This window comes from Pleurodeles waltl, chromosome 3_2, assembly GCF_031143425.1.
Source record: "Pleurodeles waltl isolate 20211129_DDA chromosome 3_2, aPleWal1.hap1.20221129, whole genome shotgun sequence".
In the NCBI taxonomy this organism is placed as follows: Eukaryota; Metazoa; Chordata; class Amphibia; order Caudata; family Salamandridae; genus Pleurodeles; species Pleurodeles waltl.
The window spans coordinates 48,242,056-48,267,772 of NC_090441.1; the positions used below are offsets into that span (position 1 = coordinate 48,242,056).

At 48.3% G+C, this 25,717-nt stretch overlaps 1 protein-coding gene across 3 annotated transcripts in view; it reads right to left on the reverse strand.

Moving 5' to 3' along the window:
* The window catches only part of POR (cytochrome p450 oxidoreductase), a 374,224-nt gene that overhangs the window by 25,153 nt on the left and 323,354 nt on the right, over window positions 1–25,717 (reverse strand). For all 3 annotated transcript variants that reach the window (XM_069226728.1, XM_069226727.1, XM_069226729.1), the window contains 2 exons: window positions 15,348–15,493; window positions 140–225 (listed from right to left, as the gene is read on the reverse strand). In XM_069226728.1, the coding sequence (XP_069082829.1) occupies window positions 140–225; window positions 15,348–15,493 (232 nt within the window). The remainder of the gene's footprint in view (window positions 1–139; window positions 226–15,347; window positions 15,494–25,717) is intronic.

Consider the following 25,717-nt stretch of genomic DNA (forward strand, 5'->3'; position numbering starts at 1 on the left):
AACCCCAAAAGTTACAATAAAATTACCTATTAGATACATAATTACAAATGTGATTGTGTTAATTACTGGGGAAGAAAAATGTTTCATGCAACTAAATGCACAAATTTGGACAGTACAGTTGATCTGGGTAAAGACTCACCCGCAGACATAGATATGTGCATTATCCTCATGTATCAGTTTCCACACATTCTCTTTGTTCTTCTTCAGCAGGTGCTGCACATAAACCTGGGAAGGAAGAGAGAAAGAAAGAAATATTTTAAAATGATATTGTAAATTTCCAATTGTGGGACTGGGATCAGTACTCCCGAGCGCATTGGCAACTAGGTGGGTAACCAAAAGTCACTCACATTGTCAGCCTTTTCTCATGGATCTGCTGTTACCACAACTAAACAAGTTACTTACCTCCAATATTGCTCTTTCTAGTGTATACTCAATCTAACCAGATTCCTCACCTTAGAATGCTCTCCAGGTGTCAGACTGGAGCTAGAAACCTTTCTTCAGCAGTACACTCTTGTGTGCCGGTACAGGGTACCACCCTTGAAGTGATACAGCTTCATATAAGCACCACCCCCTGCACTCTCACGTCAAGGTCTTATTTTTTCAATTTCTGTGCCCTCAGACGCGGAGCATGAACAAATGTTTGTATAAATCTGCAGAATTCTAAGTTGGTGACTTTATAGATGTTCAAAAGAGGTCACGGGGAGGTGGGAGGGAAGTGAAGAGTCTGTGGTGAACTAGAGTACCCTCCAGAAACTGCATTTGTGAAGGTGATCATTTTCTTCTGATGAATACTTCCAACAGATTAGAACAGATACCAAAGCAGTGCCTCCTCAGGCAGAGGGTCTGTGGAGTGGATTCAGATCACACGCCACCTGCCTAGTTTGTCCACTCAAACAGTCAGCCAGGTGGTTGACAATCGGGTAAATGCCAGGTGCTCAACCAACCCCAGAGGCACAGCATCTCTTGGCACAGGACCCTACTCTGTTCTTGTCTCAATACCACATAATGGTTTCCGTGAGAACCTGTTGCAGCCTCCCCTTGATGTTCTGCACCGCCAACAACCTGATACAGAGCCAGGCTTTTGTTGGAGACCAGAGTTCTCTGATTTGCAGCTCTTGATGACCTCTCCAGTCAAGCAGGGATCAGTCGGTCACCAATGTCTGCCCTCAGTGGGGAAGGGAGAGGGGCCTGTCGCTGGACAAATTGTTTTGGAGTAGAATTCACTGCAGATCATGAGCAGTCTCCTCCAATATCTGGATGATATGTCAGATTTCCTTGATGTGGACCTACTGGAAATTCATATTTCATTGCAGAGCCTATTGCCACCTCGCATAGATGACTAGAAGGATGCAGGAGGCTGAGAGGATAAGACCCTTCAGTGTTGCTTTCACCATGATCTAAGACCGAGGCTGAAACATTAGTGTAAGGAAATGCCTCCTTGGCATGGTTACCCCCTGACTTTTTGCCTTTGCTGATGCTAAGTTTTGATTTGAAAGTGTGCTGAGGCCTGCTAACCAGGCCCCAGCACCAGTGTTCTTTCCCTAACCTGTACTTTTGTTTCCACAGTCGGCACACCCTGGCATCCAGGCAAGTCCCTTGTAACTGGTACCCCTGGTACCAAGGGCCCTGATGCCAGGGAAGGTCTCTAAGGGATGCAGCATGTCTTATGCCACCCTGGGGACCCCTCACTCAGCACAGACACACTGCTTGCCGGCTTGTGTGTGCTGGTGAGGACAAAACGAGTAAGTCGACATGGCACTGCCCTCAGGGTGCCATGCCAACCTCACACTGCCTATGCAGTATAGATAAGTCACCCCTCTAGCAGGCCTTACAGCCCTAAGGCAGGGTGCACTATACCATAGGTGAGGGCACCAGTGCATGAGCACTGTGCCCCTACAGTGTCTAAGCAAAACCTTAGACTTTGTAAGTGCAGGGTAGCCATAAGAGTATATGGTCTGGGAGTCTGTCATACATGAACTCCACAGCACCATAATGGCTACACTGAAAACTGGGAAGTTTGGTATCAAACGTCTCAGCACAATAAATGCACACTGATTCCAGTGTACATTTTATTGTAACATACACCCCAGAGGGCACCTTAGAGGTGCCCCCTGAAACCTTAACCAACTACCCGTGTAGGCTGACTGGTTTTAGCAGCCTGCCACACTCGAGACATGTTGCTGGCCACATGGGGAGAGTGCCTTTGTCACTCTGTGGCTAGTAACAAAGCCTGTACTGGATGGAGATGCCTATCACCTCCCCCTTGCAGGAACTGTAACACCTGGTGGTGAGCCTCAAAGGCTCACCCCCTTTGTTACAGCACCCCAGGGCATCCCAGCTAGTGGAGTTGCCCGCCCCCTCCGGCCACGGCCCCACTTTTGGCGGTGAGGCCGGAGGAGATAATGAGAAAAACAAGGAGGAGTCACTGGCCAGTCAGGACAGCCCCTAAGGCAACCTGAGCTGAGGTGACTCTGACTTTTAGAAATCCTCCATCTTGCAGATGGAGGATTCCCCCAATAGGGATAGGAATGTGACCCCCTCCCCTTGGGAGGAGGCACAAAGAGGGTGTAGCCACCCTCAGGGCTAGTAGCCATTGGCTACTAACCCCCCAGACCTAAACACACCCCTAAATTCTATATTTAGGGGCTCCCCAGAACCTAGGAACTCAGATTCCTGCAACCTAAGAAGAAGAGGACTGCTAAGCTGAAAAACCCTGCAGAGAAGACGGAGACACCAACTGCTTTAGCCCCAGCTCTACCGGCCTGTCTCCCCCCTTCTAAAGACACTGCTCTAGCGACGCTTTCCCCAGGGACCAGCGACCTCTGAATCCTCAGAGGACTGCCCTGCTCTAGAAGGACCAAGAACTCCCGAGGACAGCGGCTCTGTTCACCAAAGACTGCAACTTTGTTTCAAAGGAGCAACTTTAAAACAACTTGCGTTTCCCACCGGAAGCGTGAGACTTGCGACTCTGCACCTGACGCCCCCGGCTCGACCTGAAACAACACTTCAGGGAGGACTCCCCCGGCGACTGCGAGACCGTGAGTAGCCAGAGTTGCCCCCCCTGAGCCCCCACAGCGACACCTGCAGAGGGAATCCCGAGGCTCCCCCTGACCGCGACTGCCTGCTCCTCAGATCCAGACGCCTGGTAAAGACTCTGCACCCGCAGCCCCCCGAACTCCAGTGCAGGAGTGACCGCCAGGAGGCCCTCTCCCTTGCCCAGGTGGTGGCTACCCCGAGGAGCCCCCCCCCCCCCCTTGCCTGCATCGCTGAAGAGACCCCTTGGTCTCCCACTGAAATGTATTGAAAACCCGATGCGTGTTTGCACACTGCACCCGGCCGCCCCGTGCTGCTGAGGGTGTACTTTCTGTGCCTGCTTGTGTCCCCCCCGGTGCCCTACAAAACCCCCCTGGTCTGCCCCCCGAAGACGCGGGTACTTACCTGCTGGCAGACTGGAACCAGGGCAAACCCTTCTCCATTGAAGCCTATGCGTTATGGGCACCACTTTGACCTCTGCACCTGACCGGCCCTGAGCTGCTGGTGTGGTAACTTTGGGGTTGCTCTGAACCCCCAACGGTGGGCTACCTTGGACCCAAACTTGAACCCCATAGGTGGTTTACTTACCTGCAAAAACGAACTAACTCTTAGTCCCCCCAGGAACTGTTGAAAATTGCACTGTGTCTAGTTTTAAAATAGCTATATGTGATTTATTTGACAACTGTGTATGCTATTTTGATTATTCAAAGTTCCTAAAGTACCTACCTGCAATACCTTTCATTTGAAGTATTACATGTAAAATTTGAACCTGTGGTTCTTAAAATAAACTAAGAAAATATATTTTTCTATACAAAAACCTATTGGCCTGGAATTGTCTTTGAGTGTGTGTTCCTCATTTATTGCTTGTGTATGTACAACAAATGCTTAACACTACTCCTTTGATAAGCCTACTGCTCGACCACACTACCACAAAATAGAGCATTAGAATTCTCTCTTTTTGCCACTATCTTACCTCTAAGGGGAACCCTTGGACTCTGTGCATACTATTCCTTACTTTGAAATAGTGCATACAGAGCCAACTTCCTACAATTAGTATTACCTTAGTCTCACTGTAGCCAAAGAAGGCCCTTAAATGCACTGCCCAGTGTAGCTTCAATGAAAGGAAGCCTCTGCAAGGAGCAAGTTCAGCTTGTTGACAGTGAACCCCAATGAGGCCAGGATGTTTGTTATCATCTAGAGGTGGTCTACGACTGACTGATGAGCCCTCTTCAACAGAGAGTTGTTAAGTTAGGGGAAGACTGGTATCCCTGATCTCGAAGCAGGGCACTGACCACACCATCACTTTTGTGAAAACCCAAGAGGAGCTGGTGAGGCAGAAGAAGAGAAGAGTAAACTAAAACTGCTCCTTGCCTAACCAAAGCACAGAGGGTATACGAAAATATCCATCCTGCATGTCCAACAACAACATTGAGTCACCCAAGTCCAGTGCACACAGGTTCTGGGCCAGAGTGAGCATTTTAAGTTTGTCCTTCTGCAACAAGGCATTCAGGGGCAAAAGGGCCAAAATCAGCCTGAGACCCCAGTCCTTTTTCAGAACAAGGAAACTGCAATAGTTATAACTCTCTTCTCTTTTTCAGAATCCGGTAACCTCGCTGTAGCATCACTGAAGTACAAGTTACTTACCTTTGGTAATGATTTATCTGGTAGACACATTCTAGTTGCAGATTCCCTACCTTAGAATTTCCCCAGGCGTCAGACTGGATCTGTTCGAGCACTACCCCTGTGCGCCGTTAGGTGGCATTGGTTGATTTTGCGGGCGTCACTGGCATCGTGATTGCTGTGATGAAGTTGCAGTCGTATATAAGCGCCACCCTGGCGGCTGACGTCAGTTTCTTTTCACGACTTTCCACACCAGTAGGAGGGAGCCATGAGGAACACTGAGAATGATGCGCAAAAACTAGGGCCCTTAGAGGGAAGTACCTGTCCCTAGAAATCAGTTCGCAGTGCAGGGAGGATGGGAGGGTCGGTAAGGAATTTGCATTTGGAATATGTCTCTACTAGATATATTGTTACCGAAGGCAAGTAACTTGTACATCTGATAGAGACTTCTAGTTGCAGATTCCTTAGCTTAGAATAAATACCAGAGTAATACCATACCCAGTGGTGGGCTGCAAACTAAGATCACACCAAAACCTGCAGGACCGAACGGCCAAAATAGCCGTTCCTGCGGACCAGACTGTCCAGGCAGTAATGCTTGGTAAATGTATGCAAGTACGCCCATGTTGCGGCCTCGCAGATATCCAGGACTGGAACTCCGCATGGGTAGGGGTAGCACAAGCTCCCGGAAAATCAGGGAGGTGTGGAGCAGACCCAGACTGAGGCTTTGAGGGCGGAGGCCTAGAGCATTCAAAATCTTTCTGTTTTGCGTCGTGCGAGCGACGGGGCAAAGTTGCCTTCTTCAACTTCTTCTTCTTAACTGAATGTCCAGTTGACTTGGACGAAGAAGAATGGTAATGACTCCACAACCTGTCTCCTGACCTTCCTCTCAAACAGGACCGGGAAAAACACGAAGAGCACGACTGGGTCATGGTCGCGCTCCAAACACCAGAGGCACACGAGGTGCAGATCTGTCACTGACATCATGCTGTGACAGGAGTCACAAGACTTAAATCCGGTTTTATGAGACATCCCTCGACGCAAACCAAAACCCATCAAAATCAAATTTGACAAAATGTTGCAGTTAGTCAAAAAATGACTGGGGTAGCTCTTCTCCGGATCTGCGAAGGGTGGCACGGAAAGAAAAGAACTGACGTCAGCGTGCCAGGGTGGTGCCTATATACGACAGCGATATCACGACGACCACTATGCCCGCGGAGTCGACCGACACCGCCAAACTGCGCGCAAGGATACTCCTCATAGAAAAATTCTCCAGATCCAGTCTTACGCCTGGGGAAATTTTAAGGTAAGGAATCTGCAACTAGAAGTCTCTCTCAGATGTACAAGTTATTTACCTTCCGTAACGACATATCTGGTAGAGACATTTTCTAGTTGCAGATTCCTTACCTAAGAATTTCCCCCAGGCGTCAGACTGGATCTGGAGATTTTCCTTCAAGCAGTACCCCTGCACACTATTAGGTGGCATTGGTCGAATCCTCAGGCGTTATTAGTTGCTGTGATGATGCCGCAGTCATATATGGGGCTCCACCCCGGTGCACTAATGTCAGATTCTTTTCACAACTTTCCACTCAAGAAGCGTGGAGCCATGAAGAACACTGAGAATGGTGTACCAAAACTAGGGCCCTTAAAGAGAAGTTCCTGTCCGTAGGAATCAGTTTGCAGTGCAGAGAAGATGGGTGGATCGTTAAGGAATCTGCAACTAGAATAGGTCTCTACCAGATAGATCGTTCCTAAGGTAAGTATTTTGTACATATGATAAAGACTTCCAGTTGCAGATTCCTTACCTTAGAATAGATCCCCCGAGCGATACCATCTCTGGTGGTGGGCTGCGAACTAAGATCACACCAAAAAGTCCTGCAGGACCAACTGGCCAAAGTAGTGGTCTCTGCTGACCTGACTGTCCAGGCAGTAATGCTTGGTGAACGTACGTAAAGACGCCCAGGTTGCCACCTGGCAGATATCCAGGACTGGAAATCCACGTGGTAACGCTGTGGTAGCAGCAGTTGCTCTGGTTGAATGAGCACGCAAACCCACAGGGGGTTGCTTTTTCGCCAAAGCGTAGCACATCTTGATGCAGAGGACTACCCATCACGAAATGGTCCTCTTCTGCACCGCCTTCCCTTTCTTCGCACCCACATAACCTACAAAGAGTTGATCATCCACCCGGAAATCTTTGGTTCGATTTAGGTAGAAGGCCAACGCTCTTTTTGGATCCAGGCAGTGGAGTCTCTCCTCCTCATGAGAGGGATGTGGGGGTGCGTAAAAAGTAGGCAGGGTAATAGATCGGCCTACGTGAAAAGGTGTCACCACTTTGGGAAGAAAGGAAGCCCTGGTATGAAGCACCACTTTGTCAGGATGCAATGCCAGGAATGGTGGCTTCGAAGAGAAGCTCACTCTCTCTGCGAGCAGAGGTGATGGCAACCAAAAAGGCAGTTTTAAGGGTCATGAGCCACAGGAGACAGTTGTGGAGAGGCTCGAAAGGAGCGCACAAGAGGTATGTGAGGACCAAGTTCAAATTTCACTGGGACATTATGAATGGAATAGGAGGAAACGTGTGAGGCCTTTAAGAAACCTCCCAACAATGGGAGATTTGAATAGAGAATGTTGGTCTGGTAGCCTTAAGAAGGCAGAGCTGGCAGACAAATACCCCTTGAGGGTGCCCCAAGCAGATCCCTGCTGGGAAAGAGAGAGAATAAAGAGGAGAACCTCAGAGAGGTGCCAAGAGGGGATCAACAGACTTGTCGATACACCATGCCACAAATTTCTTCCAACAACAGACATATACCATTTTGGTGGAGGGACGCCTGGCTGCCAAGATGACATTACAGACTTCAGGTGGAAGGTCAAAAGCCGTCAACTGCCGCCGATCAATCCCCACGCAAGGAGGCAGAGATTAAACAAGTTCGGGTGGATAACCGTCACCTGCTGCTGCGACAGAAGATCCTCCCGAAGGTGCAGTCTGATCGAAGGATCGATGGCCATGCTCAATAGCTCAGGATACCAGACTCTTCATGCCCAGACCGGAGCCACCAGGATTACTTGGGCCAGTCTTGCCTGGTCTTCTTCAGAATTCTGGGCAGAAGTGGTATTGGCAGGAAGGCGTACAGGAGGCCTGAGTTTCACTTATGACGAAAAGCGTCAACACCCAAAACAGCTGACGTGCGTTCTCTGCAGAGGCAAACAGATCTAACCAAGGCTTTCCCCACTGCTGAAAGAGACTTTGTGCCACCTCCGGATGGAGACGCCATTAGTGATCAACTATGCATAAACGGCTGAGTTAGTCTGCTCTGACGTTCAGAGAGCCAGCCAGATGTTGAACTACCAGGAAAATGCCCTGGTGTTCCAGCCATGTTCAAAGGTGAAGAGCATCTTGACAAAGGGTCCACGACCCCACTCAGCCCTCCTTGTTACAGTACCACATGGCGGTGGTGTTGTTGGAGAAAACCTGTACCACTTTTCCTTTGAGAGAGGGAAGGAATGCTTTCAATGCAAGTCTGATCACCCGGAGCTCCAAAAGGCTTATGAAGAGCCCGGACTCCGCCAGAGACCAGAGGCCTCTGATCTCAGACTCTCCCATGTGGCCGCCTCATCCCAGGGAAGACGCATCTGTCACTACTGTGAGATATGGTTGTGGAAGGGAGAGGGATCTGCTGTTGACCCAATCTGGATTTGACAACCACTACTGCAGGTCTTTCACAGGTCCCTCCGAGATCTGAACCATGTCCGAGACATTCCCCTAATGGTGTGCCCACTGGAACTTCAGGTTCCACTGCAGAGCCCGCATATGCCATCTGGCATGTTGGACTAGGAGGATGCAGGAGGCCATGAGGCCCATCAGCCTTAGAGTTATTCTCACCGAAATCCAGGACAGAGTCGGTAGCCTCGGTGTCATAGCGTGAATATCCTGAACTCGCTTTTCGGGGGGATGAGCACGAAACTGCACTGTGTCCAGAACAGCTCAGATGAAAGGGAGCATCTGACAGGGAGTCAGGTGTGACGGTACGTTTAGAGTGAACCCCAGCAAATGCAGGAGGTGTGCCATACTCTGAAGGTGAGAGGTGACTTTTTGGAGGGTGTCCTCCTTCACCAGCCAGTCGTCGAGGTAGGGGAAGACTGGAACCTCTAACCTGCACAGATGAGCTGCAAATCCACTATCACTTTCGTGAACACCCGAGGGGTGCTAGTAATGCCAAAGGGCAGCACAGTGAACCGAAAGTGCTTGTGACCTACCACAAATCGTAGGTAACGTCTGTGGGCCGGCATGACGGGAACGGCCTATGCGTCCTACCATCCAGTCTCCAGGGTATAAAGGACCTGAGCTAGGGTTAGTGTCTGGAACTTTGTCTTCAGGAAGAGATTGAGGGACCGGAGGTCTAGGATGGGGCGCAGGCCCTTGCCCTTTCTGGGCACCAAAAAACTAGTGGGACTAGCAACCACGACCTACTTCTGGCACAGGGACCCTTCTCTATGGCTACCTTGGCCAGGAAAGCATTGATCTCCTTGCCGAGAAGTGCCAAGTGATCATCCGATAGATGATCACATGATGGTGGCATGGCTGGAGGAGAAGTCTCGAAGGGGAGTAGCCCCGTCAGACAATTAGCAGCACCCACCTGTCCGTGGTAATGGATTCCTAGTGGGGAAGGTAAAGGTGAATCCTGCCGCCAACTGGTACCGGATGTTCCGACGGACTAGGAAGGTTTGGAGGCAGAGTAGAGGGTGGGGGTGGACTGGGCAGCCAGCTGGCTCCCTGATGCATGAGCTCGTGCCATCCCGCGTCCATGGAGGATCTGTACAGCATGCGGGGGTTGGTGGCCGGGTGGAAAGGAACGCAGTTGGGTGCCCCTTCTGTAGCCACGAAAGGGAGACTGTAGGGGTGAGTAGCAGCTTCAAGGCCAAGGGACAGGGCCATAGCCCGGGGGGTCCATAAAGCGCTCAAGCGCTGAGTCCGCCTTGTGTCACAACTGGCATCGGGTGGATCCAGAGGTGCCCTCCGGATTCGGGGGCTGAAGCCATCGATTTGGAACCTGAGGGGGCCCTCAACAACTCCCCTGGGCCCGAAGGCGCAGTGGGTGGGTCGGTCTGCTAAAATATGAGGCGAATGTCCTCATAAAACTCCTTAAGTTGGGCAGGGGTGTCATCGGCTCCCAGAAAGTCTGTTAGGCACGGAGTGGACCCAGATGTCTTGAGCGTAGACTCTTTTCCTGCATCATGTCATGCAAGTGACCGGACTAAGTCGAAGAACGTTTGGTGTTCTTTGACGACTTCTTACCCGAATGTCCAGATGACTTGGATGACGAAGAGTGGTGATGACTGCGCAACTGGTCTCTTGACCTTCCTCTCAAACGAGACCGGGAACGACGTGGAGTCGAGTGTCGGGCCACCATGAGCTTTATGGACTGCTCCCTCAAACCCTTCGGGGGGTCATGGTCCGACACTCTGAGCACGACTTCGGGTCGTGGTCCAGACACAAGGTGCAGATCCACACTGACATCATTCGGTGACAGGAGTCGCAGGGCTTGAATCCGGTCCTACGGGACATCCCAAGCACAGCAAAAACTAATCGATAAAAGTGTCACAGCATTTAAAAAATGACTGGCGTAACTCTTCTCCGGATCAGTGCGTAGGCTGGCGCAGAAAGAAATGAACAGAGGTCAGCGTGCCTACATACAACCGTAATGTCATTACGGCGACCATGACGCCAACAACTACCGTGGAGTCAACCGATGCCACCTAACGGCGTGCAAGAGTACTGCTCGAAGATATATCCCCTGATCCAGTCTGAGGCCTGGGGGAAATTCTAAGGTAAGGGAATCTGCAACTAGATGTCTCTATCAGATAAGCAACATTCGCACATCTTGCAGTAGAAGGGGCAGGTTCTCGTCTGAAATTTTTTCCCATGTGGGGGAATATTTAGCAGGGTCTTGCAAAGCCATGTTAAATGATTTTTAAGACCCATCTGTCAGACGTAATGGATCATCACTCTGGAAGGAAACATGTATCCTGCCTCCTACAAGAGTGAGTATGTGTCAAGAAGTGCAAACTAAAGTGGTTTGGTGGCTGTAGCAGAAGGGGGAAAGAAATGCGATGGCTGATGGCCTTGCTGCCCTGTGTGCTCTCTGCTAACATACATTCACAACCTCTAAAGAACAAAGGTGACTGCTGTGCTGGTTGCAGAGAGTCTGTCTATGAGACCGCACTCTAAAATAGTCTCTGAACGTTTTGAACTGCTGTGGTAACTGTTTGGCATAGGTCAACAGACCCAAGGAATGCACCATAACTTACTTTTCCCCTTTAAGCGCTCCCATGCAGAGTCTGCATTTTCATTGAAATGGTGTGACCCATCAAAGAGCATATCCATGAGAAAAGCCTGAACATTACTGGAAAATACTAATACACATCCACACATGTCTACAACGAGCATCAATAGTACGAACTACCATCCCTATGCTATCTGTGGTATCCAGACTGGCACAGCTGTGTCCTGTTCATCATGTCTGGGTCAAGAAGGCCCTTGGGTCTTCTGGACCTGCCGCAACACTGCAATGCTAGACTAGCAGAGGAAAGCACACACTTGCCAAAAACCTCAATTCTCTTGGATTCCCTGTTCGGAGGAGTGGTTGGGAATGATCTGCAATTCACTTTACTGGTTGAGGTCCATATAAGCAGGTTTGCTGAAGTAGAATGTTTGGTTAGAAAATCAGAGTTGCCAGGAACTGGTTTGGTGATGACCCGGCCACCAGTCTTCTCCCAGGTGGGCAAGAGCAGTGCTTCTATCAAGTGGCCGACAAGACATTGAGGCCATGGGAGCAAGGCCTCTAAGTAGCTGGCCTATTCTGTAAATTCTCTTTCCGGACGTTTGTTTTTGTCTCAAATGTAGATAGTTGTATATCCAGTACCCAAAAAGCATTGCACATGAAGCACTTTTTCTGTTCTGCAAATCCATGTGGAAGCCCATCATCACCAACAGCCACCTCCTGGGGTGTCCCTTGTTATGGGATAGGGTCAGCGCCAGAGCCAATAAAATAATGCAGCTACTGCAGACATGTATGACATGGCAGACACACATGGTCAGAATCAGGGAGCATGACAACAAGTTGTGCTTTTGGGATTTCACAGTGCAACATCGGTCACTATCATACCAAAGTGGGTTTAGTGTCAGTACCCCAGATTCTCTGCCAGGGTCCTGGAACCAGAGCTGAAGTCTATACCAGTGTTGATACAGAGCCTGCAAACGGACTAAGGGGTTAGATGGCAAGGACCCATCCGTAGGCAGCAACTCTACTGGGGCACCTGCAGCTTCTTGGAGTCCAAAGGCGTGACAGAGGGAGCATAAGCACACCAAAATTTGCAGCATGGCCTCATTCAAGGATTCAATCTGCTTCAGTTTTGCCAATGGCCTGGGAAACCCTGAGCACAATGGGATCAGCTGAGGAATCAGATCTATAATGGGAGATTTTGAAGGTGTACAACCCCAACCCACATTGTGATGCCCTTCTGCCTTCTCTTTAGATACAGAGTGACGGGATGGGTCCCACCTCGCTTTTTTATGTCTGCGTTTGGACTTAGAGTTCAACTTACTTGAGGACATCGAGCAGAGAGTTGACCGCTTGTGGGAGTGGCCCCTGGAACATGACAGAGTTCGCACCCTGGAGTGGGATTTAAATGAAGGCTGTGATTTATTCTTGTGTTCTGCGAAAAAAAGTCACCTCCTGGTCTCAGATCTTCTTTGGGTGCATGAGGGAACATTCATTGCACAACTGCAAGTTGTGGCCCAAGCTCAGACATAGGATACACCTGATTCTGCAAAGACAGCATAGTTTGAAACTTGTTTTGAGTGGGTGAATTGTTCCCCAGCACAGTAGAATTCACTGTAGGAGTAGTCAGAAAGCTGTTAAGACTGAGCAGATTTCCTGATCTGCGTCTGAACGTGCGGAAAGAAAGGTACTGACAGCAGAATGCAGGGGTAGTGCTTATATACAGCTCCAATCTGTAACTTCTTAGGACAAACTGGAGCCACACGGTGCCACCTAACAGTGCACAGGAGTACTGCTGAACAAATGTTTCCAGATCCAGTCTCATCTAGGTAGCATTCTAAGGTGAGGAATCTGTAGTTAGGAGAATCCATCAGAGATGGACACCTCTATAGAACTTTGACTCATTTGCAACTTACTTCCACAAAAAGATAAATAACATAAAAAAACATTTTACCAGTATTGTGAAGGAGGCAGCAGTGGATTCCCTTGTATCATCACGTGTTAATATCATGAGTTGCGCCTCTTAAAGAGAAGTAAGTGGTATCCTCAATTCTGACAATTAAATCAAATTAGATCAATGTCCTGCCTCTTCTTATCCGATGCCTGTAGACGTTTTAGCTCCAGTCATTGATAAACTACACAAATTAGAAATTAGATCAGCAGTTTGCCTTATATTGTGGAAGAACGCTCAAATTCTGTCCATTTTTTAGGAACCCTCTTAAATCCAGGTGAATGGTCAAACTATAGACCAAATTCAAGAGCGCTTTCTATTTGCAAAATATTATAAAAAGACATTGATATACAGTTGAAAAATCATTTGGAGGCCAATAACATATTTGATATAATACAAGTAGGTTTTAGACCACTGCATTCTACGGAAACCCACGCGGATATCAGTTTTGAACAATATTGGGATGCTATTGGATAAAGGAGGCAGTGGAGCATTAATCCTTTGGATCTCAGTGCTGCGTTTGATAGGTCTCCAACAGTGGCTTACTTCAGAGACTATTGGCATTAGGAGTGCAGGGCAACTCAATGGACTGTTCCCCCCCCCCCCTTTCTTTCAAACCGGTCGCAAACTGTGAGAACAGCACCTTTTTCTTTTAAAGAAAAAACACGATTGTCGGGGTACCCCAATGGTCTATATTAAGCTGTACTCTGTTCAATATACAAATCTCCTCCTGCAACACTTATTAAAAGTTTTGGGTTGTGTCTAATGCCTCATACAGATGATACTCAAATTGTTGTTTCTGTTGTCGAAGTCAAAACTGTCTCAAATTTGCACGATTGCTGTCCCAAGGGATGAAATGGATGAGCTTCAATGGACAAAATTGAAGGGTGATAGGACTTTTATGCTTTGGCACATTATCTATTACCAATACCTTAAATTGGCGCCCACTGTTTTGGGTGACCCTCCCACCCCAGAAGGACATGCAAAAAAGATAGGAATAACAATTGATGATAATTTGAATAAACAGATTAACAAGGTTTCTGTATCTTGTTTTTATATCTGAAAATGCTCTTTAAAGTACTTTTTAATGTTGCCTATACAGAACCTTAAGAAGGTAGTTGAATTAACTGTGCTATCACGACTTTACTACTGCAATGCACTATACCTGGGATCACCGGTTACAGCAATAACCAAGCTTGCAGAGAACTCAAAACTGGGCTGCAAGCAGAATTCACTTTAAAACTGCCTGTATGGGTCATAAAACCTACTCGGATGCTGGGGTATAAATTATAACTGAATAAATTTAAGATTTATCTTCCTTTTCGAACATTACAATCTGCAAAAACCTTCTTGTTTACTATTTTCCAAATAAACGAGAATTGGCAAAGAGCTTCCTTTTTTTGGCTCTTAAGTTGTGGAATGCTCTTCCCTCCTATTTAAGAAGGGAGAACAAAGTTCTGCAAGGGTTTGAAAACAAGGCTATTTCAATAAATTCGAATTGCATCCTTTTCAGCAGTCTTTTAGTTCTAGGACACCTTTCTTAGGATAACAGACGTGCTTTAGAAATTCTCTGATCTTCATCAGAAAATATGTGTTTACACATATTCAAACACCCTCTGTCCCTCTCCTAGCTAACTCCCTCCTTCCATCTCCCTCAACCACTCCACCACCACGTTTCTGTTCCCTCCCCCATCATCAACCCCCGCTGCACACACCACCTGCCAACCTTTCTAAATATTACTATGTGGAGAGGTTCATCTGTCTTGGACAAGATGCAAGTATATAAAGACAGAGCATTCTGGCTTCTACATTTAGTGCTTGGCAGAGTTGCACAGGTAAACGTCAAATGTACAATTGGAAAAAATAAAGGAAAAGGCATAAAAGTATCAGGCTGACACTGATACCTTAAAGAACGCTGACATCAGAACTGTGGTTTGAAAATGCAGAATCCTTAAGAAGGGATTAAGTCTGGTATGCTAACACAGCCCAATAGCAGAGTCTACTTCTCAGTTTTAGTTCCCTCAGAAACTAGGGAACTTAAGAAGCTTTGATTTATTAAATATCTAATTTAGCTTAAGTTAGTGCCCTTGCATTTATCAGCAAGTGTGATTAAAACGGGCCTTAGATAACAAAAAGTAAAGATTCCCAGTGGCCCATGGAATCTCAATGCAATAAATTGGCTTTACTCAAACACACTGGTCTCCAGGTCTCCAGTTTAACACCTATGAATCACATATATTGCTAGGATGTCATAACCATGTAAGAAATATTAGGCTGGTTAATATACCAGGAAGACGTTTTGGCACCAAAAGTTCTATTTTAAAACATGTTAATTGGGAATTGACAAACGTCCTATTCCCTCCTCTCTAACCTCCTCCCTCCCCATTCATTTCCCACCTCCCTGCCCCTTTCTCCCTCTGTCCTCTCCCCACTTCCAAAACGTGTTGGGCAAACCGTACATATACATTTACCTTTTGTTCCTGATCCCTGGAAAATGCCACATTGAGCTGGGTCAAGACACCCTCTTCATGGAAGCGTTTGAGCTCCTCTTTGTAGAGATAGTCTTCATTTTCGTGACGGCAGCCGTAGTACAGCACTGTATCACCGACTTCCTTGCCTGAATGACACAGGATACACATTGTGAAACCAATTGGACCTTAGCTAGAACAGCAGTAAATCATTCTTAAATAAATATTTTGTACAGCCTTTTGCATGCTGAAGGTACATCGTGCTTCACATTCAAATTGAAGTGGACAAAGTGCATCACTACGGATAGTCCGTCGATGAACAGTTTTGTAAACTTTGGCAACTATACATTTGTTAATTAGCATATCTTGTGTCTAAAGCCTAAAAGGCAGACCTGTAAAGAAGAGACTTGGGTGTACTACAATGAGAAACCTAACCAAGTCTGAGAACGTAATCAGCCAGAAATGCCGCAAGGACGGAGGACAGAACTGTTGTAGAGCATGTAGCCTATCAAGCAATGTGAGGAGGAAGAACATCCTTGCATGTTTGTGATTCCATTTCAGTCATCAACATATAGAGCCCACCTTTCTTGATTGATCCAGTACCTTAAGAGTGATGGTGACAGATTCCAAATGAAAAGGTTATGCTTTCCCAGGACGGGCCTCAACTTTGGCGTCAAGGGTCTACAAAGTCCTGCTTAGTAATGGGATAACCAAAAAGCCAAGTTTCAGCTTTCAATATTTCCTTTAAAAGACACCATGTAGGCACTAGAGATGTGAGCCTTGAGGTCTGCAGCACAAGATTCCTCTGCAGCCTTCAAGGAAAATACACAATACAGTAGACTACAAGTAAGAAATACATATGAAGTGATAACACTTGCTTATTAAAACATATTTATGGCTTTTAGAGTTAAGGAAATACACATTTACAACAAGATTCACAAATACATTTGTGGAACAGAATGGTTTAGTCCCTTTCTGGTAACAATGTAAGGCTACTCTCATCCACTGCATACATCTCTTCTTCCCATGCAGATTTACGAGGTTTAGGAAAGAGCACTGTACAAGACAGTAATTGACAAGACTATAATGAACCACTTCAGGCAAAGAAGGAAAAGAGAAAATGATGGATGTGGAATGATCTTAAAGGGGAAAGGCATAAGGGAACGAGAACCAAGGACAACTAAAAACAATCTTGTATTTGGGAGGTCCATAATACATTTATGAATAGAAGGAAAATGTTACTTACTCAGTAGACATCAGTTTATGGCATGTAGTGCTGTGGACTTACCTGCTTTGCATAAGTCTGCCATCTAGTGTTGGGCTTGGAGTGTTGCACCTTGTTTTCCTTCGAAGAAGGTTTTCGGGTCACGAGATAAAGTGACTCCCCCTCTCGGTAATACTGCGCCTGGGCATCAAGTCCTTTGTTTTCCAGCAGGTGGGTGAAGTAAAGCGTGCGTCTATGTCTATATAGATAGATTTAAGAAATGAAATGTCCATGCAATGTATGTACATATCTGCAATATATGGTACTGCAACTGAAACAGGCCCCCGGGGAGGAGGGAGGGTGCATGTGAATCTACAGCACTATAATGCCACAAACAGATGTCTACTGGGTAAGTAACATTTTCCATTCAATGGCATTTGTAGCTGTAACTACACATGTTTTGCATAGACTGTAAAACAGTCCCCTCCAAATAAGCAGTGGTCAGCCTGTAGGAGATGGAATAGCTTGGAATAATATCTTAAGTACTGCCCGCCCAACATTTGGCGAGCTAACACATCTACACTGTAGTGTTTAGTAAATGTGTGTGGTGTAGACCATGAAGCAGCTTTAATTATGTCTGTTATTTGTATTCTACCTAAGAATGCCATTGAAGCTCATTTTTTCCTAGTGGAATGAGCTTCAGGAGCTACATGGTAACTGTCTTTTAGCTTTAAGATAACACGTATGAATACATTCCACTATACATCTGGTTAATCCATTTTTTGAGATACGATTACCCTTGTGAGGTTCTGAAAATGCTACAAAAAGTTATTTTGACTTTCTAAAATCTTTTGTTTGGCCTATATAGTACATGAGAGCTCTTATCAAGGGTGTGTAGGGCTCTTTCTGCAACTGAAACTAGTTGTGGAAAGAAGACGGGAAAATCCACTGACTGATTGACATGAAAAAGTGAAATTACCTTTGGTAGGACTTTTGGATTTGTCCTAAAAACTAAATTTGTCTTTATGAATCTAAAAGAACAGTTCTTATAAAGTGAAAACCTGAATGTCATTACTCTTCTTAAAGAAGTTATTGCTACTAAAAAAGCAACCTTCCATGATAAGAACTGTAACGTACAAGCATGCATGGGTTCAAATGGTGGGCCCATAGGTCTTGTGAGGACAATATTTAAATTCCATGCAGGAGCTGGAGGAACTTTAGGTGGGATCACTGTCAAGTCCCTCCACAATAGCATTAATAACAGGAATTCTGAATAGAGAAATATGTTAGCTGTTTTGAAGATAAGCTGCTATAGCTGCAAAATGAAGCCTAACAGAGGAATATGCTAGATTTGCTTTCTGTTGGTGTAACAAATACCATAAAATATCTCGTACTGAAGCGAAAAGTGGGTCAGTATTTTGGGTTCACAATAATACACAAAACATTTCCATTTAGCAGAATAACATTGTCGAGTTGTGGGTCTGCACGCCTCCTTTAGAATATTCATACATTCAGGCGGAAGTTGTAGGTAAATGTTTTGCTTTCCTTCTCTTATCTTATGACCGAGCTTACAAAACCTCTCTGGAATGCACTTCTGAGTTTAAAGAAGACATTTATTGTTATTATTACTTCACCACGAGGTTCCTGAAGAACAAGTTACTTACCTTCGGTAACGAAGAATCTGGTAGAGACTCTATCTAGCTGCAGATTCCTTACCTTAGAATTCCCTGGCGTCAGCTTCGAATCCGGAGTTTTTTGTGAGCAGTACCCTGCGCGCGCGCCGTCAGACGGTGTCGTTCGGATCCACGTGCGTCGACCAGCTCCGCGTGCGTCGCCGTCGTCTATGATGTCACGGTTGTCTATATAGACGCCGTCTCGGCGTGCGTACCTCAGTTCTTTTCCACAACTTCCCGCGCCAGAAGCACAGAGTCATGGAAGAACCAACTAATACACTTTTAACCTCTTTGACTGTTTGGAGAAAAACACTATCATGCCTGTAAGAAAGGCAAAAGTTGCCAAAATGAAACACATATATATATATATATATATATATATATATATACATATATACATATATCTATATATATACACATATGCATATGAGAAAACATTTTCCCAGAGCGGGGAGGCTTGGGCAGGTGTAAGGAATCTGCAGCTAGATGGAGTCTCTACCAGATAGTTCGTTACTGAAGGTAAGTAACTTGTTCATCTGATAGAGACTTCTAGCTGCAGCTTCCTTACCTTAGAATAGATACCCAAGCTATAACCCATGTGTAAGGAAATGCCTCCTTGGCATGGTTACCCCCTGACTTTTTGCCTTTGCTGATGCTAAGTTTTGATTTGAAAGTGTGCGGAGGTCTGCTAACCAGGCCCCAGCACCAGTGTTCTTTCCCTAACCTATACTTTTGTTTCCACAACTGGCACACCCTGGCATCCAGGTAAGTCCCTTGTAACTGGTACCCCTGGTACCAAGGGCCCTGATGCCAGGGAAGGTCTCTAAGGGATGCAGCATGTCTTATGCCACCCTGGGGACCGCTCACCCAGCACAGACACACTGCTTGCCAGCTTGTGGGTGCTGGTGAGGACAAAACGAGTAAGTCGACATGGCATTCCCCTCAGGGTGCCATGCCAACCTCACACTGCCTATGCAGTATAGATAAGTCACCCCTTTAGCAGGCCTTACAGCTCTAAGGCAGGGTGCACTATACCATAGGTGAGGGCACCAGTGCATGAGCACTGTGCCCCTACAGTGTCTAAGCAAAACCTTAGACTTTGTAAGTGCAGGGTAGCCATAAGAGTATATGGTCTGGGAGTCCGTCATACACGAACTCCACAGCACCATAATGGCTACACTGAAAACTGGGAAGTTTGGTATCAAACTTCTCAACACAATAAATGCACACTGATGCCAGTGTACATTTTATTGTAACATACACCCCAGAGGGCACCTGAGAGGTGCCCCCTGAAACCTTAACCAACTACCCGTGTAGGCTGACTGGTTTTAGCAGCCTGCCACACTCGAGACATGTTGCTGACCACATGGGGAGAGTGCCTTTGTCACTCTGTGGCTAGTAACAAAGCCTGTACTGGGTGGAGATGCTTATCACCTCCCCCTTGCAGGAACTGTAACACCTGGCGGTGAGCCTCAAAGGCTCACCCCCTTTGTTACAGCACCGCAGGGCATTCCAGCTAGTGGAGTTGCCCGCCCCCTCCCGCCACGGCCCCACTTTTGGCGGCAAGGCCGGAGGAGATAATGAGAAAAACAAGGAGGAGTCACTGGCCAGTCAGGACAGCCCCTAGGAACTCAGATTCCTGCAACCTAAGAAGAAGAGGACTGCTAAGCTAAAAAACCCTGCAGAGAAGACTGAGACACCAACTGCTTTGGCCCCAGCTCTACCGGCCTGTCTCCCCACTTCTAAAGACACTGCTCCTGCGACGCTTTCCCCAGGGACCAGCGACCTCTGAATCCTCAGAGGACTGCCCTGCTCTAGAAGGACCAAGAAACTCCTGAGGACAGCGGCTCTGTTCACCCAAGACTGCAACTTTGTTTCAAAGGAGCAACTTTAAAAACAAACTTGCGTTTCCCGCCGGAAGCGTGAGACTTGCGACTCTGCACCCGACGCCCCCGGCTCGACTTGTGGAGAAACAAAACTTCAGGGAGGACTCCCCGGCGACTGCGAGACCGTGAGTAGCCAGAGTTGCCCCCCCCTAAGCCCCCACAGCGACGCCTGCAGAGGGAATCCCGTGGCTCCCCCTGACCGCGACTGCCTGCTTCCCAGATCCCGATGCCTGGTAAAGACTCTGCACCCGCAGCCCCCAGGACCTGAAAGATCGGAACTCCATTGCAAGAGTGACCCCCAGGAGGCCCTCTCCCTTGCCCAGGTGGTGGCTACCCCGAGGAGCCCCCCCCCCCCCTTGCCTGCATCGCTGAAGAGACCCCTTGGTCTCCCATTGATTTCAATTACAAACCAGACGTGTGTTTGCACACTGCACCCGGCTGCCCCCGTGCTGCTGAGGGTGAACTTTCTGTGCTGACTTCTGTCCCCCCCGGTGCCCTACAAATCCTCCCTGGTCTGCCCTCCGAAGACGCAGGTACTTACCTGCTGGCAGACTGGACCGGGGCACCCCATTGAAGCCTATGCATTTTGGGCACCACTTTGACCTCTGCACCTGACCAGCCCTGAGCTGCTGGTGTAGTAACTTTGGGGTTGCTCTGAACCCCGAACGGTGGGCTACCTTGGACCCAAACTTGAACCCCGTAGGTGGTTTACTTACCTGCAAAAACTAACTAACTCTTACTCCCCCCAGGAACTGTTGAAAATTGCACGGTCTAGTTTTAAAATAGCTATATGTGATTTATTTGAAAACTGTGTATGTTATTTTGATTATTCAAAGTTCCTAAAGTACCTACCTGCAATACCTTTCATTTGAAGTATTACATGTAAAATTTGAACCTGTGGTTCTTAAAATAAACTAAGAAAATATATTTTTCTATACAAAAACCTATTGGCCTGGAATTGTCTTTGAGTGTGTGTTCCTCATTTATTGCTTGTGTATGTACAACAAATGCTTAACACTACTCCTTTGATAAGCCTACTGCTCGACCACATTACCACAAAATAGAGCATTAGTATTCTCTCTTTTTGCCACTATCTTACCTCTAAGGGGAACCCTTTGACTCTGTGCATACTATTCCTTACTTTGAAATAGTGTATACAGAGCCAACTTCCTACACCATGGTAGTGGGTCTGAAGGAGATTTTATTTATTTTTTAAACTAGGAAGTCCTGCAAGACAGAACGGGCAAAATGCCCCTCTCTTCTCACCTGGCTATCCAGGCAGTAGTGCTTCGCAAACGTGTGTAAAGAAGCCCACGTTGCTGCCTGACAGATGTCCACCACCGGTACGCCACGTGCTAACGCAGTAGTAGCAGCTTTCCCCCTAGTGGAATGAGCTCTCAAGCCCTCAGGAGGCTGCTTCTTCGCCAAAGCGTAGCATATTTTTATACAGAGAACAACCCAGCGCGAAATGGATCGTTTCTGTACTGCCCTACCCTTCTTTGCACCAACGTACCCCACAAAGAGTTGGTCGTCCACCCGGAACTCTTTAGTGCGGTCAAGGTAGAACGATAACGCTCTTTTTGGGTCCAGTCGATGGACGCTCCTCTTCCTTAGAGGGATGCGGTGGTGCAAAGAAGGTGGGCAGGGTGATACTTTGACCCAGATGGAAAGGGGTCACCACCTTGGGGAGAAAAGAGGCACGAGTTCTTAACACCACCTTGAAAGGATATATCATTAGATAAGGAGGTTTAGAAGATAAAGCCTGCAGCTCACTCACTCTCCTGGCCGATGTAATTGCCACCAAAAAGGCTGTCTTAATAGTGAGCAGCCGGAGAGGACAGTTATGCAAGGGCTCGAAAGGCGCACACATAAGGAAGGTAAGAACCAGATTAAGATCCCACTGGGACATAACGAAAGGCACAGGTGGGAACAGATGTACATGCCCTTTCAAAAAATCTCTGTACTATAGGTGATTTAAACAGAGATGATTGATCAGGCAACTGAAGAAAAGCCGATAAGGCTGCAAGATAGCCCTTGAGAGTCCACAAGGAGGAACCCTGCTGGGCGAGAGACAAAAACAAAAGGATGTTAGACAGAGAAGAAGAAAGAGGATCAATAGACCTCTCTGAACAATAAGAAACAAAACGTTTCCAACGGCAGGCGTAGACCGACTTAGTAGAGGGACGCCTGGCTGCCAGAATAACATCACAGACTTCGGGAGGGAGGTCATAAACCATCAACAGTCGCCGCTCAATCTCCACGCATGAAGGCGCAGAGTTGACAGGTGAACCTTCCCCTGCTGCTGCGACAGAAGATCCTCCCGAAGAGGCAGCCTGATTGGAGGACCGATACTCATTTTGAGAACCTCTGGATACCAAACTCTCCGTGCCCAATCCGGAGCCACAAGGATTACTTGGGCCCGGTCGTTCTTGATTTTCTTGAGAACTCTGGGCACATGTGGCGGAAAAGCATACAGGAGGCCTGAACTCCACTTGCAACGAAAAGCAATGCCTAGCGATAGTCCCCTTGGAAACTCCAACGCGCAAAACTGCTGACATTGCCCGTTCTCTGCGGAGGCGAACAGATCTAACCAAGGCTCTCCCCACCGCTGAAAGAGTCCTTCTGCCACCTCCGGATGGAGACACCATTCGTGATCCTCTAAGCATTTTCGGCTGAGTTTGTCTGCTCTGGCGTTCAGAGAACCTGCCAGGTGTTGAACCACCAGGGTCATGCCCTGCTGTTCCAGCCATGTCCAGAGACGTAAAGCCTCTTGACAAAGGGTCCACGACCCCACACCGCCCTGCTTGTTGCAGTGCTACATTGCGGTAGTGTTGTCCGTGAACACCTGCACCACCTTCCCCTTCACAACAGGAAGAAATGCTTTTAATGCTAGCCGGATCGCCCGAACAACAAGTTGATGTGGAGCCCGGATTCCGCCTGAGACCAGTGACCTCAGATCTCCACCTCCCCCAGATGGCCGCCCCATCCCAGAAGTGACGCTGGTTGGGGAAGGGAGAGGGGTCTGCCCTTGACCCACTCGCAGTTCACTAACCACCACTGCAGATCTTCTGCAGTCCTCTCTGAGATCTGAACCAAGTCGGTAAGATTTCCCTGATGCTGTGTCCACTGGAACTTCAGGTCCCACTGCAGAGCCCTCATGCGCCATCTGGCATGCTTGACCAACAGGATGCAGGAAGCCATGAGTCCCAGCAGCCTCAGAGTCTGTCTCACCGAGATCCAGGATAGAGGCCGAAACATCGGAATCATAACCTGAATATCCTGAACCCGCTGATCGGGAGGATAAGCCTGATACTGCACTGTGTCCAAAACAGCTCCAATGAAAGAGCTTCTGAGAGGGAGTCAGGTGTGACTTCGGCACATTTAAAGAGAACCCCAGCGAATGCAAGAGGTCCGCCGTCGTCTGGAGGTGGGTGAAGAGAGCCTGGGGCGTAGAAGCCTTCAACAGCCAATCATCCAGGTAGGGGAAGACTGAAATCCCTGACCTGCGCAAATGAGCCGCCACTACCGCCATCACCTTTTTGAACACCTGAGGGGCACTGGTGAGACCGAAAGGAAGCACGGTAAACTGAAAGTGCTCGTGGCCCACCTTGAACTGCAGGTAACACCTGTGGCTTGGCAGGATAGGAATATGGAAATACGCATCCTGCAAATCCAACGCTACCATCCAGTCTTCCTTGGTCTAGGGCAGACAAAACCTGAGCAAGAGTGAGCATCTTGAATTTCTCCTTCTTGAGGAAGAGATTGACGCCCCTTAAATCCAAAATAGGGCGAAGGCCTTTTTTCTTTTTGGGAATTAGAAAGTAGCGGGAATAACAACCACTGCTTACTTCTGATATCGGGACTCTTTCTATGGCTCCCTTGGCCAAAAGAGCCGAAACTTCCTCGCGGAGCAAAGCTAAATGGTCCTCCATCAGCCATTCCTTTGTCGGAGGCATAGAAGGAGGGAAAGACTGGAAGGGAAGGTAGTAGCCCTTCCGTATGATCTGCAGGACCCACTTTCCCGTGGTGATGGAAAGCCAGTGAGGGAGATAAAAACGAATCCTCCCTCCAACTGGACGGACGTGATCCCGCAGAACCACACTAGGAGGGCTTGGGCGCAGTGGAGGGGGGCTGTGTGGCGGTCGACCTCTGGCCAGACCCTCTGGGTCTGATGGTACCACAACCACGTCCTCTTCCGGGATGCTGTGAAGCCTGAGGACGGTGGCTAAATTGTGGCTGGCGTGGCACCACACCCCTGCCGAAGCCTCGGAAGGGGCGAAAGACAGACTGCTGTCGTGCCGGCGTTGAATGGCCCAAGGATCTGGCCGTGGCTCGAGAATCCTTGAACCTCTCAAGCGCGGAGTCTGCCTTTTCGCCAAAAAGGCGAGAGCCATCGAAGGGCATGTCCATCAAGCTGGACTGGACATCCCCCCCAGTAGAACGTAGCCAGGCGTGGCGACGAAGGGCCACTGACGATGAAATCGCTCTGCCCAGCGAGTCGGTCGTATCCAAGCCACACCGGATTGTAAACTTGGCTGCATCTCTCCCATCCTTTACAGCCTGGGTGAGAGTGTCCCATACGCCCTCCGGGACCTGGGGCAGCACTTGCGCCACTGTATCCCATAAAGTATGGGAATAACGGTCCAATAGGCAAGAGGTGTTTACAGACCTCAATGCCGGGCTAGGGAAGAAAACATCTTCCCAAGCTGATCCAGCCTCTTGGATTCCCTATCCGGGGGAGCGGAAGGGAAGGCACCCCGTGAAGTAGAGGCTTGGACAACCAAGCTCTCAGGAGTGGGATGTTGCGTCAGGAAACTAGGGTCGCTGGGAGCGGGTCTATGGCGGCGGCCGACCGTCCTATTCACAGGAGCCCTTGTGCTGGGTTTGGACCACGTACCCAGAAGGACGTCTGTAAGAGCCTCATTGAAGGGCAACAACGGTTCCGATGTTGACACCCCCGGCTGAAGCACTTCTGTCAGGATATTTGTCCTGACTGGCACTGTAGGCAAATCTAGGTCCAAGACCTCAGCTGCCCTACGCACCACCATAGCGAAAGAAGCCCCCTCCTCCGTAGCAACATTAGGATGAGAGAGCATACCAGTATCTGGAGATGTGTCCAGTCCACTGGCCTCCCCTAGATCCACATACCAGTCCTGCTGCAAACCTGATTCTAAAGGGTCCTCAGACCCCTCCCATTCCTCTCCTGCGTCTGGCTGTTCCAAATAATGCTCAGACAATGATCAGGGCCGAATCGGCTCCGTCGAAGTCTGAGTCTACGACGTCGCTCCGGCTCCGGATCATCCGGAATAAGGATGGGGCTGCCACCGGTGGTGGAATCGTCGCCGTCGGACCCGGCGCCGAAGGAGGTCGACTGTGAGAAACCGGCGGCGGTCCAGATCAGTTATCGGATCCTGAGGTCCCAAACGGCGTTGAATCCGAAGGGGCCCCTGCTGACCCCGCGGTGCCCGAAGACCCACCCGAGGGTACAGCCCGCTCAAAGAGCCTCGTAAAATTCTTTCATTTGAGCGGGGGTCGATCCGGTCCCCGGAAAGGGGGGAAGACGCGGAGTTGACCCTGGCGACGGCTCCCCAGAACCACGCTCGGAACGTC